Consider the following 14,004-nt stretch of genomic DNA (forward strand, 5'->3'; position numbering starts at 1 on the left):
ATACTTGGTAATAACTTAGGATAAGTAGTTTACAATTTTTAAGAATAGTACTAAAATTGTAAGCTTTCTAATATGCATGATTATTCAAATACAGATAAAGTGCTGAAATTCTGAGCAGTTCATTTGAATCACAAAGCATTTTCTTCTCCATCTGTTTTACATCTATTGTATATGTCTCCTTACATTTTAGTTATATTTTTGTAACTTTAAATGAAGAATCTCTCTTGCTTTCTTATATGTAATTCATATAAACACTACTATATAGAGCTGGGCAATTAACTTACGTAATTTGTATAATTGATTACCTATGAGCATTGATTACATTGTCAGATAAAATAGTTGATTAATCAAAATTATGATTATATCAAATAATGTCACAAAAAATAAAAAATAATTGAAATTAATTTTTGATTATTACCACTTTTGATTATTAACACCTATCCTTCAGTCTGGTCTTAATGCATTTTTACTCTTATCTCTAATCAAGTTGCTCAAAACTTTAAATTGGGAAATCTCCAATGCGTTTCAGAAAGGATCGAGTTAAGTCATTTATCTCATTTCTTAAGGTTTTTACTCTCATCTCTGTGTGGTTCTTAGGAAATATGAAGTTTTGATACCTGTCTGAATTCATTTATGTCTTGGAGACATCTCATTTTCAATTGGAATTCATAGACTGTCATGAAAGATTTTTAGTTTGAACCATTGGATGATGTTGGTCGATATACAAGATCCTTATCTTCATATTCTCCACTATTCATCAATATTTCTAATTTCTTTTCATCATTGTGAGGTAATTTTATTAGGCTATTATCCTTCCCTTCAGCTTAGCTTTGTTTTATGTTGAATAGTTCAGTTTTGCTGGTTTTATCCATTTACTTGGCATTGACTTTTACTTTTACATGGATGTTTGGCTTGTTAGGACCCTTTCATCCCCTCAGTCTCTTACATACACTAAATTCACCATCCAGCTGGTTATGTACATGTTCAGGGTTCTGTGTGTCACCTGTGGTTATTCTTCAAGCCAGATGGAATCGACAGCAGATGAGTTATATTTCATTATATACTTACTGGGTCAACACCTGTGATGAGTATCTCAACTCAGGTATTTCTATACTACAAAACATCCTGTGAACATTATACATGTTTTTCAAGTTGAAAAGTAATTTGATTGAACAGTACAAAAAAAAGTACTCTATGTTTATATAACTTATTACAGCTGAGCTCATATCAGTTAATACTTATACCTACTTTTGTCCTTGTCGTGTATGAATAACTTGCACCCACTCCTCTTTGGAGATTCTGTATGAGACTCCAGCATACGATTTAAACCTCTGCATTTCTTCTAGACATAATTACACTTTTTGACCTTCCTTGTACAGCATTAGAGAATTCTTGATGTAGAACATCCATTATATATATATATATATATATAATAGCTTAAATCAAGATGGAAAACATCTGTGTATTGTTTTTTCTAGTTTCTGTAGATTTCCATGCATTGTCTTTCAGTTGTTGAGCTCCAACATCAGGATAGCTTAGGTCTTTAATTGTTTCTTTCTAAGAACCTACTGATTTAGTCAGTTTTGAGAAGACTCACTGGCCTTTTCAGATGTGCATGAGGGGAGCTAAAGCCTCATGAGTATTTCCATTCATAACTTTTGACTGTTCTGCTTCCCCTTGAATCTTATATTGCAGATGCAGGACATTGCATTCAACTTACATCTCTATGCCTTTACCTGTGCTTCTATCTCTGGTTCCACAAGTAAATACATTTCTGCCATAACCAACTACATATTTGTATGAACCAAATGGTGTTATAGGAGAAGAGGTGCCTTTCTGAGAAGAATGATTTCATTCTGAGAATCCTGATGTTCAGTCTTTATATAAAGCTGGTCCATTAAACTCAATTTTTCTTGAATCCACTTCTTCAATTATTCTGGTTCTGGATTCTACTCTGAGTCTGCTTGACTAGGGTTTTACATTCTTGCCAATTTTTTTTTCAAACACTCTCAACTGTCCCCATTTCTCACCTTTTCAGTGTAGGTATTTTGGCTATCCATATTTCAGAAGTATTATACATTTACCTAATTTCAATTTTGCATTTTTGAGATTAAAAGTAATTTTCAACAGGTACTTACCTATAAAATACGTTCCCACCCGCCTCCCCACAACCAGACAATTCAAGATTTTTCCATCACAATTCCAACTAAGAAACGTGAACTGTAACAGGAAACCATAACTTATGTGAGTTCTTCTGACATGTGCAATAAGTCGTATGGACAGTGGGAGAATGTAGAATTATGTGTAAGTTAATGCATGTTCTGCATTGTATCAAAGATATTCAGGACTTTGAATGGTATAGTTTTTAAACGCTAACAGCATTTCAGAGTCAAGCATCTGTTTGAAGTTCATATTAGTTCGCAAAATGTATGTATGAAAATAATCAGCTATAAATAAAGTCTACACTGTCCACAGAGAAGGGAGTGGAAAGCTAGAAAAGTAATTTTATTCAAAAATGCTATTTACTTCTCTGCACCACTAAAAGCTACTATCTCATGCGCAACTTCTGTGGAATTTCCTAAGCATGCCACAGACTTCCACCCTTACAAATGTCTATGTGTATTACACCACCCTATGACATATTGAAACTTAGTTTTCTCTAGCCACCATATTTCTTCTTTGTGGTACTTCACACAAAGATTATAAATTTTTCTATTAATTATTTCTCGAGACGGATCTCCAGTACTCCAAAAGTAAACTCAAAAAGTTTTTGTCTTTTATTTTGTATTTCCAGATTTATCTTTCAAATTTGTTAAGGTGATACATCACTCTTGTATTTGTGAGGCCCTCTGTTTAATTTTTGGTTTATATTCATTACATGTTCATATAGTTCAAAGCAACCTAGTTTAAGTTCTTTTATAAAAAAAAAGATTGAATTTTTTGGAGTATATTTGAACAGTCTGTTTTATCTTTTCTTAAAGGACAACAAGTTATCCGAAAAAATATTAGAAGGGGTCGAACCAAGAGTGCTTCAAACACTGCCAAAGACGAAGACTCAGAAAAAAAATTTGGTTATATTTTAGATGTAACAGATGGAATTAACATAAATGGTAAGATTTATTTATATAATTTGTTATATTTGTTTTAAATTGTCCAATTTTCATATCTGTTTCTAGTACATTTCTTTATACTGTGTATTTATATGAGTAACAATAAACTGCATTTTATACAACACAAACATGGTTTCATAGTTAGGTTAGTAATGTTATGTATAAATAATTTTTCAAATATATATTTTATTTGTCAAGTTCACTGGTTGTTATGATTTAAACTTTACATACTTTGTAACATTGTTTTTCTTATAGGAAAGCTACATCAGGCTATCTGCTGTGTCCACTGAAGGGAATCGAACCCCTGATTTTAGTTTTGTAACTCTGGATACTTACCTCTGTCTTGGGGAGGGGGGCAATTCTACTGTCTCTACCCTCCCCTGACTTAGAAAAAAATAATACAAAAATAATTGTTTATTCTGAACCAAATAGCAGCTGTGTAGCAAAAAACTTTTACAATTACACAATAAAATAATAGATTTTATAACTATCAAGAAACATAATTGTACTTTGAAGAAAGGCAAAATTATTTTAAATAAGGTTCTTTTTAGAAGAATTGGAGCATTTGTGGCCTAATACTTATCATATATTATTTAAAAGTTAGAAATATATAAAAGTATCCACATATTCTTTAAATATAATTCTAAAAAAATGAAGAGCAAAATGTTTGATTTAATCTTAATATTGTAACATAAAATGTCTCAAGTAGTATAATTGCATCTTTGTATATTTTTTTTATTATGTTTGTGTAATGGTGTTAACTTTAAACTTACTGTAATGAAACAATGGTGTGGCTGTCTATAAATCTATCCATTGATGTTTGTGACTGAATAAATACAATGGTGTCATCTGCTTTGCTGATATAGGACAACATCTCAATGCCAGAACTGAGGCTTAAGAAATGTTGCACCATCTATTGAATGGCAACACAAACAACCATCCATAAAGAAATGTCACACTTGGGTAGTCATGATTCAAACAATTAGAAAAATAACTATGTTATGTACAACAACAATTTCTTTATCACAGAACACAATTTTAAGTAAAAGTACTCTCCTCATAACAAGATCATGACTTTCACTAGGACTGTACGTGATTATATCTTTATTGATGTAATTTTTAAATGTAGTACTAAAAAACTGGAGTTATTAAAAACATTACAGTTTATATCAATAACACTTATGAACATTTTGAGCTCTGTATATTGAGTCATTTTGATGCAATGAGTTGTATGTGACTAAAGAGCACAATCCGAACACATTTCCTGTGCAGTAATTCCCAGAAAAAATACTTTTTAGAAAATGTTCACTTTCTTACAATGAGGTATGAATACTATGATTACTAATTACTAGCACAAACAGCCATTTCTGCTAGTTTATCAAAATTTCCCAAAAAGCCATAAGTAAAGTTAACAGAACAAATAATGCACATTGCCATGAACCAGAAAATCTTTGAGGTTGTTGGTTTTTCTGGAATTAACTTTAAATGGATTTCTTTTATGGAGTAAGATGTTCATGAATTTATGATGATAGATAACAATAATGGTAGTTTTTTTTAATTGGGGCTTTCTAGCTGAGTATTATTAGCTGTTCATAAATTTTAAATTCTTTATAATTATTAAGTTTTTTAGATCATGTGTGTATTTTTGTAATTCTTGTGATATTTTGTAATATCTTGAGCCACAATACTGTTTGTAGAAATACGAGCCGAAAGTTGCAGCAGGCCGATGGTACAGGTTGACTCATTTTATTCATCAAACTTAGATGTTTTAAATGACGAGTTGGAAACAGATTATTTGGCACCTCTAAGTGATGATGAATATGCACACTGTTTAGAACTTGCACAAGTGTTGAAGAATGTGGCTGATGATTTTGAGCAACAACAAAAAACTGAGAAATCAGCTTCAATGAAATATGAAAAAATTATTGAGTCAGCAGATCCAGAAGGTAATTATTTTATCTTTTAAATTTGTAGAAGTTTTAACATGCTTTATAAGTACAATATTATAAGATTTTTACATACAATTGAATTTCAGTGGCACACTCACTTAAAGATAAACAAATGTTGTTTAAGATATTGCATGTAATTTGGATACTTTTAACATCAATTCAAAGTTTGAATTTTAACCATTTTAAGTAGTAACTCAACTGAAGAACATAATATGACATGGTCTTTTAGGCTTGATCTAATAGTTAAATACTTTGAATACTGAATTATTGAGACTGATCTATAAGTTTTAATTTCATTGATAGATTTTCAGGGTGCAAAGTTACTGTCAGTCATCATTCAAAAAGCAAACACTTTTCTGCAGTTGGTCAGTCATTTCTATGCATTTATACTTTAGTAAGGAAACACATTATCTTAATATGATAATAAGTTGGTAAACAATGATTTATAAGCATAATGAAGTGATTTATTTTTGGGGAACCTACTACATGTTGTGATGGAACAGTGGTCTGTCTCCTTTAGGTATGCTGGACTTTGAAAGTGTCAGTGGACACGATACTATTTGATTTCAGACTTTACTTGTGCATTTTTTATTTTTTTACTCCAAGGTTTATTGGAATGCTAGAAAAGTTGCTGTATTATTGCAGTTGTGGCTGCAAATGGTTTTACTTATTTAAAGTACTTGACTGTCTCAGACTTAGTTCTGAGTGACATAGCTTTATGTAGCACAACAGCACATCTCATGCCAAAGTTTGACCACCAGTCTTCTGCAACCGGCATTCGTACTAACTTGTTCACTAGAATGCTATCCCAGTCAATGATTAGCAAATGTGTAACATTCTTAAGGAATTAATCAAGTTGTCAAGTGTTCATAACTTAAATCTGGTTTTATTACATTCCACTTCTTGAATAGCCTTGTTTTCCATCAAGTTAATTCCACTTAGATTACTATGATTAACTTATCAAAGTTACTGCAGCATGGATACTCCATTTAAATGCATGATCAAGCTCTGTGTATATATTTAGGTATTCTTAAAGAGTAAGAAAATTTTATTATTGTAAGAATATAATTTTCTTTTGTGTGTACATTTCAGCAAGTTCATTTCTTTGAAATAATGTTAAACAAACATCCTCAATTACGTGTTCTTTTATGACATACATGTACAACCTACTAATTCTTTATATGTAGTGTGATGACTTTCTAAAAGCAGTTATACTTCTAATAAAACCTAATAAAAAGTATTCATTTTATGAATAAAATTACCTTTATCTCCAGGGAAATAAAATATTTTAATTATATTTTAACTCTCTCATTTGGTTTTGCTCCTTTATCAGAGGTTATGTAGTTGCTGAAAAAGCTTGGCTATAACCGAAAAATAATTAAATTGTGTTTAAATAGAAATTGCAACACGTGATTATATAATTTTGAAACGATATGCTTTCCTCTTTACACACAGTAATTTTTCCTTGCATCATGCATGTCAGCTTTTGAGATTTTGTGCATGCCACTAGCCTTGAAATATCTCAGTTAATACACATGTTATAATGTGAACTGTGGTACTGCATGATGTAATAATGCAACAGTAGTCCTCCACCAGTAGGATGGTGACACATCTTCTATGTGCAATGTATTCCCATAAGCATATGCACTTGATATTAACTGTTTTCAATGGACATGTTTCATTAAGCTTAAACATAAATGTGAGATTTGTGATGCTTTTTTAACAGTTGTAACTTTCTTTGGTTTCCTTTTATTTTGTTTCAACTTCAGTTTAAAGTTACATTGATTAACTGTCATTCATTAACTAAACCTCATTCTGGTAGTGTTGACTCTCAGAACTTTTCGTCATCATTGATAACTTCAATTAACTAAACCTATTAATTTTGCTCTATAATGTTTACTTTATAATCCACTAATCTCATTGATTCGTTAGACTAACCTAATTTTATCATCAGTCTATACAATCAGTCTATGTCCTAGCTAGATGGGTCACAGTCATTTAATTCAACTGCTTCAATAGCTTCTAAATAGGACAACCTTTTGTTGCCTGACTCTGTTCTTTTTCTTCTTTTTGAATTTGTACAGCCCATCTAATGTCCACAACTTCATCCAAGCCAATTTATCTCGTTTATTATACAAGATTATACTTATTAGTACTACTACTAAGCATAATGCTATCCCCACCAACTTAGATATTTTCCACTGATCTTATCTGTTCCTTTCAGTTGTAGCTCGAAAATTATCAAAATGCTGTTGAAATTCCTTAATACTTAACTCTGTTCTTTTAGGGGGCAAATTGTGAGTTTCTTCTAGTATGTCTGTCAGTTCTGTAATGTCTGCTTCTACATTTATACTTTGAAGTAACTGTGTTTCTTCCCTAGTCAATAATTCATGCAGATGTTGGATTTTCACATTTAACTAAGTTCCTGTATACTTAGTTTCACTTCTAAAACTTGAGGGTAATGTTATTCCCTGATCATGGGTGGAACAAATTCTAGTAAGTTTAAGGTATTCACTATCTCTTAGCTTAACTACTCTAGTCTGATAGTCAAATTTATGCACACTTGATTTAGGGCATACTACTGATAAGGTAAGTTCATCTCTTACATTAAACAACCAAGTTCGTGGGATCCTTATTTTATAGAAATAAAACAGTTTAGGGATAATTATTCTCTTTTCACATAACTCAGCTATTCTATTTCTAATCCCTGCAAATATTACATAATTGCAAGTTACAATAAGCACTGAAAAGATTCCTGAATTAGGGTCACATACTCTGATGGGTCCCTCTATACATCTTAACATGTCTTCTGTCATTTTTGAATATGCATGCTGATCACTTGAAACAGCAATGTATGGGTTTCCATTCTCTATAGTTAAAGCCAAAAAGTGGTTAAATGCTACCGGTAAGGGTACAATTCTATACAATTTAAACATTCTATTAGTTACTTTCAGAGATATCTCTATAAACATCCTTAAAGTATCCCTTACTGCAGTGGTCTTGACATTGGCTCATGTATAATACACGTAAGTCTGATCACAATGTGTGTGGATTACAAACTGTAAATGTGAGGGTAATCTCCTTTCAGTTTCATCTAACACTCTTTCTAATTTACTCGGGAGCAGAAAGTATGAACTTAACTTTCTATCTGCAACCACATACAGTGCTTGTACTAACTTAGTTAACTCAGTCATGCTACTTCTTACAGTGAACGATAATTGTTGTAAGTTATTCTGAATCCTAGTGTTGAAAACTAGCATTTCAGTTCCTGCATTATGAAGTTCTGTCTGTCTTAGTCTGGTATGTATCAGTGCACTATTAATACACTACGGGTGCTTTAAATCTTATCGTGGATCAATTGTCTAGTCCCAACAAGATTCTCCCCACAGAATGGACACTAGTTTCTCAGGTGTTTTGATGGTTGTGTGCCCAGTGGGTTACTCCACTTCTGCACACAGTAGACACCTTTATTCAGGATTGATCTATTCTCTACTTTTATGGCTGTCTTCCTATCCATATTATTCCTTGAGTTTTATCTATTATCCATCTTTTCTGTGTTGATTCCTTCTCATTGAACCTCTTTGGCCTGCTCAGCTTTTGTTCCCATCTTCTTTCTACTTCAGTCTTCTATTTCATTACCACTTTCTATCTCCCACTCTCTGTTTCAACAACCTTGGTTGTTTGTGTGTCATCCTACCATTACCACACTCTGGCTTCAGATTTGGAATTTGTCTGGTCCCTTGTGAAGCAGTCCAGACTCTCCACAAATGTAGCATCCCTTCTTTCCCATTCAATCCATCCTTTTTCCCTACTGGTGTGTCAGAGTAAATGACACATTTTTTTACCATTAATCCCTGTGCCATGAATACTTCTCTTCATATCTTTTTGTATCTCATATCTCTGAAATATTTACCTGGCTGTTTCACAAAGCTTCTTCTAAAGCTACCATTAATGATTATCAGGCAGCCTTATGCAATACCTGCCATTTTTTCCTTTCCCATAGAGTGTTTTCATCATCTGTTCTCTCCCTTTTGTTTTGCTACTTCCATCTCCTTCGTCCACCTTGTCCTATGTACCTTCAGGTTTAGGACCTTAAAGTAGTTCTCCAGGCCCATACCCAACCTCCTTTTGAACCCTTGCCTACCTTTTTGGTATATCACTCGTCTTTGATGTTTTATTTATTGCTTCTTTTTGCCTGTAGCTATTGTAGGTCAGTTGTTTTTTGTTTTTTGCCCTCAAATTTCATGTATCCTTTGCCACTGCACCTATGTTCTCCTTTACCTAGATCACAGTTTTTTCCTGGGATGTCAGCAGCTCCAAAAGGTGATGTCAAATTCACAACTATTTCCCTCTCTTCCATTTCCTGTTTATATTCCTACTCTGATCCAAGTCATCTTCTCTGTCCAGTTTGTGCTCTCCAGTGTTATATTGCCTGACTAGGATGGCAGAATGGAATCTATTTTACCTTCTGCTTTCTCATCTTGAGGTGAAAATGATAGGGACCCTCCTCCTACTGTGAACTAAATGATAAATACCTGACTTCACCTGGTTTTGGACTGCAGTTGACCCACAGGTTATGGTCTAACATGCCGTAGCCACTCTACACCATGTGCCATATTCCTTTTCCACCCAAATTAGTGACATCTATTTTCACCATGAACAAAGTGTATACCTGATTCAAATGTATTGTGGTCTTTCACAGGTGTGTTTTTCTTCTAAAAGATGCCACACTCCATGAGAACTCTTTGGATACTTTCTGAAGGGTGCTCATCTAAGTAAATTTTGCATCAGTCCCTCCACCATGACAGTGTGGGATTCTAGCTGTTATGTGAGAGAAGGTATTGTATCGTATCAGAAGTTAAAATTTTCCTACACTGAAAATATATTTCCAATAGATAACTCCTCTGTTATGTATTACAATTTTGAATAGCCAAAAACTGAGTTAAGTTGTAACTTGGATTTAGTAGTTAAATAAATGCCAATATATATCTTTCAGGGATCTCTCATTAGTTCATAAGGATCATCTATTTCTCTCCAGAATGATTATGCTGTTCCTCCATTCACTTCTCAGAACACACCTAGTAGTTGGTGTTGCCTCATAAGGTAGACATACTTCCCTAAACTTGTATTGAGCCTCTGGTAACAGCATTAAACCCATCTGCTCTGGCTCCTAAAGTGTCTGCTGTTGAGATTGGGTTTTCTGCAAAATCACTAATATATATATATACACATACATATATATATATCATTACATACATACATACACACTTATATATTTGTATTCCATTGTCCATTCCAGACCATATCTTCTATGGACTATCATGGAAAAAGCCGGCACTGAGGGAGTATCTGCTCACTTCCCTGGCTTGTGCATGCCTGCATTTCAAATTAGGTTTCTCAGTAATCTATTGCACTTTCTCCAGTAGAAGATCTTTACAGTGGTTATGTACAATCAAGTATGAATACCTCTCCAATGTCTCCTAGCATAAATTCCCTTCTCTGGTCTTGGAGCAAGTGGAGTATGGGAACCTTTTGTCACTCCTAGTTCCTAGCCAGAGGGGTGGTTGACTTGAAAAGATTCTAACTGGTTATTATGTGACCCCTTTGGAAAGAGTCCAAGTGGGCAGCACAATTCACTGAAAAGTAGGGCAAGGGTGTCCATGTCAGTGTAGTGCAGGACACCCCATATTATATAGTATGCCAATTTCCCAGTGATTTGATCAGCTGGATGGAGAAAAGTGTTCTTCTCTCATGACAGGAAAGGATTTAATCTCTGTTTTTGTATGTAAGGTGAATAAATTGTACAACAGAACACATGTCAAACCTTATTGTCAAATAATTTCCCTAGCCACATTAAACTTCAGACCTGTTATGTGCAAATGCTTGGTTGATAATGTCTTTTTTTCACTTATACCTACAACATGTTGACTAATTTTGCCTTCCTCCTTTCACAGTTCTATCTGGGCAGAAAGTATACATTGTGATCTCTCACAAGTAATACCCCTCTAGTAAGCTCTTCACTATAGTATGTCACATTGTGCATTTAGAGAGCAGCAGGAGATAAGTATCTATCAGAAATATAGTCTCATTGTAGAAAAATGTTAATGCTTCTCTCTTTAATACATTTAAACAAGGACCTCTCATACTTTATACTTATGTTTCAGAACTCTCATCAGAAGAACGTGATGTAATCCAAAAGATAAGAAGTTTGAAAACCGTTGATGTAAGCTAATTTCCATTACATGTGTTACTATCATTAAGGATTAATAGAAATACTTTTATGTTTGATATTTAAAAATTTTTGAATTAGAAAATAGTATAATTTAAAAAAAAGTGCAAATAATGAAAAGTATATGCAAGTTTGTATGTGTTGGTGTTATTTCTAGTGATTTAATACCTTAGTTTTGACTTCTTGTAGAATGTCATTAAAAAACTGTTTTCCTAAATAAATAAGATATAAGTGTAACGTGGTTTTAAGCATTATATAAACTTCTTTGAGTTAACCAGTATGATTGCGTGTAAACTAAATTTGAATTTTTTTTTACTTGTTCCAAAGTACAGTTGCATTTCTGTTAGTATGTACATCCATTTTATATTCAGGTTAAATTTCCAGGATCATTTTACTTCTCTTTTTTTATATTTTATGAAATTTTTATAACACAAGTTCAAAGCATAGTGAAATGTTTTAATAAAAGTTATGATAAATAAAACAAAACATTCTAGCCAAGTTTTATTTGATTGGTATTTTCCAGATTCCTGAGATTGCTAAATCGATATTGGTCTGCCCCACTAAGAAGACGTTAAAGCTGACACTAGATTACATTACTGGAATGGAAGGCCTTACAGGTTACCCATCTATTGCTTTATCTTTTGAATTGGCTGCTGTTATACTAGCAATAGAGATTGTTTCTCCAGAAGTAGTGGATCTAGTCAAAAATGTTTGCAAGACATACGTTTTGAATCGATTCAGTTCATGGTTCACCAGTAATTAGAAGGATATAAATTTTTGTGTGTAACTGGTACATATGGAACCAGTTTATTATAAGGTTATTTTTTAGTATTAATGTTGAAGTTATAATTAATGCAGATCCGTTTTTGAACTTGTTTTGGTGCAGTGCCCAAACTTAAGTTTGCTTAGTAGACTGCATCTTGAAATTTTTTGTGTGTGATAATTACATGTAAGAACAATGTATTTAGATAAAGCTTTCAAAGCAACGGACCACAAAAAAACCATATACTGGTTATGCAGTTAAAATCAACAAGGACAATCTGTGACTTGTTGATGACAGCTTTTGTTCTGATTTTTTATTTTACTCAAAACTTGCAATTCTGAGATGGTTTATTAGATGTGTCAAAATAGTCTGTAGAAGATAGTTTAGTGGTAGTTCATTTACTGTATGAGACACTGTAGTTCAATTAAACATAAAACTGCATATGAATTTGGTTTAATGTGGGATAATCTAATTTTGCATCATTTCCATTTCATCTGTTATCTATATATTTGATTCACGGTTGTATACAATACAGTATTAATAGCTAAAATGAGGTTTTAACAATATTTTAATCTTTAAAAGTGTAATGTATTTTGCCATGTGTCTGTGATATTAAATTGATTTTCAGTATCAGAGCGAGAAGGTGTGCATTCCACTACATTGTTGCCGTCACTTCTTGGCAGTCTTATATACAAGAATACCGCATATCTAGTAAACACTTGAGGCTTCAGGAAGGGACATGAATTTTCTAGAAGCTCATGACGTGTTACTAGCGGCACATGACTTCCGCTGTCGTAACACTGCCCCTTCCTTAGTATTGTTCGTCCCGAACAATAGCCACTTACATTAAACCAATAGATAAATAACAATAATTTAATTAAGTGTACAGAATTTACAAACACTACAAACACAAAATTAAAATTCAACAAAGTCTCTTAATTTTACGGGACGTATCTTCTTCCATACTGGTCTCCGTCTCGTTGGTTTCTGCGTGGGGTTCATCTGCTTCATCAGGAAACGTCCTATCATTGGTAACAGCCACATCAGTGGTAGTAACTTTATCAAGGGCTTCACTGTTTCCCTTCTCAAAACCGAGTAGAGTTTATTCTTCGATAGTGGCTTTTTCAGGTGACACGTCTTCAGCATCGTCATTTGTTCCGTTGTTCACTTCATCCCAACTGGAATGTCCTGGCCTGTTTGCATGCACCACCTTTGGCTTACCTCGCCGACCACATTTTATCTGGAAAGTCACGTCTGAGAGACGATCCACTATGTCATATGGGCCTTCCCATGGAGAAGACAACTTAGGAGACTTCCCTTTGGTCTTCCTGGGATTTTACAACCACACCTTGTCTCTTGGTACAAAGCTGACTTCAGTAGATCTCTTATCATGAGTTAACTACATCGAATCAGCAGTCGTTTTCAAGTTTGAACGCACTTGATGGTGAATATCATCCATCCTTTCCGATAACACTTTCACAAACCCTGACACATTTTCAGGCAACTCTTCATAATGTAGGCGTCCTGTTAACAGATCCACTGGCAACCAAAGTTCCTGACCAAACATCAACTTTGTTGGAATGTATCCAGTGGCTTCATGCCCTGCTGTCCTATAGGCCATCAACAGTGGAGGGAGTAAGACATCCCAGTCATCTTGGCAGCTATTACAAAACTTTGCCAATTCCTGTCCCAGTGCCCAGTTGTACTTTTCTACCATCCCATCGGACTGTGGGTGAAGTTGCGTTGTCCTGGTCTTTCGGATGCCAAACAACTTGCAGCATTCTTGGAACACAGCTGATTCGAAGTTATGACCTTGATCTGAATGTAGTTCATATGACATATCAAATCTAAAGAAGAAATCACTAATAGCCGAAGCTGCAGTTGTAGCTTCCTGATTTGGTATTGCATATGCCTCAGACCACTTAGTGAAATAGTGACACAAATGTACTTGTT

General features: G+C 33.7%; 1 protein-coding gene across 3 annotated transcripts in view; it reads left to right on the forward strand.

Moving 5' to 3' along the window:
- The window catches only part of LOC106458279, a 39,453-nt gene extending 26,766 nt beyond the window's left edge, over window positions 1–12,687 (forward strand). For all 3 annotated transcript variants that reach the window (XM_013917773.2, XM_022384635.1, XM_022384629.1), the window contains exons 4-7: window positions 2,982–3,110; window positions 4,808–5,056; window positions 11,224–11,282; window positions 11,812–12,687. In XM_013917773.2, coding sequence (XP_013773227.1) covers window positions 2,982–3,110; window positions 4,808–5,056; window positions 11,224–11,282; window positions 11,812–12,051 — 677 coding nt within the window. In that variant the 3' untranslated portion in view covers window positions 12,052–12,687. The remainder of the gene's footprint in view (window positions 1–2,981; window positions 3,111–4,807; window positions 5,057–11,223; window positions 11,283–11,811) is intronic.
- Window positions 12,688–14,004: the final 1,317 nt, after the last annotated feature.

Source organism: Limulus polyphemus, unplaced genomic scaffold, assembly GCF_000517525.1.
Source record: "Limulus polyphemus unplaced genomic scaffold, Limulus_polyphemus-2.1.2 Scaffold21, whole genome shotgun sequence".
In the NCBI taxonomy this organism is placed as follows: domain Eukaryota; kingdom Metazoa; phylum Arthropoda; class Merostomata; order Xiphosura; family Limulidae; genus Limulus; species Limulus polyphemus.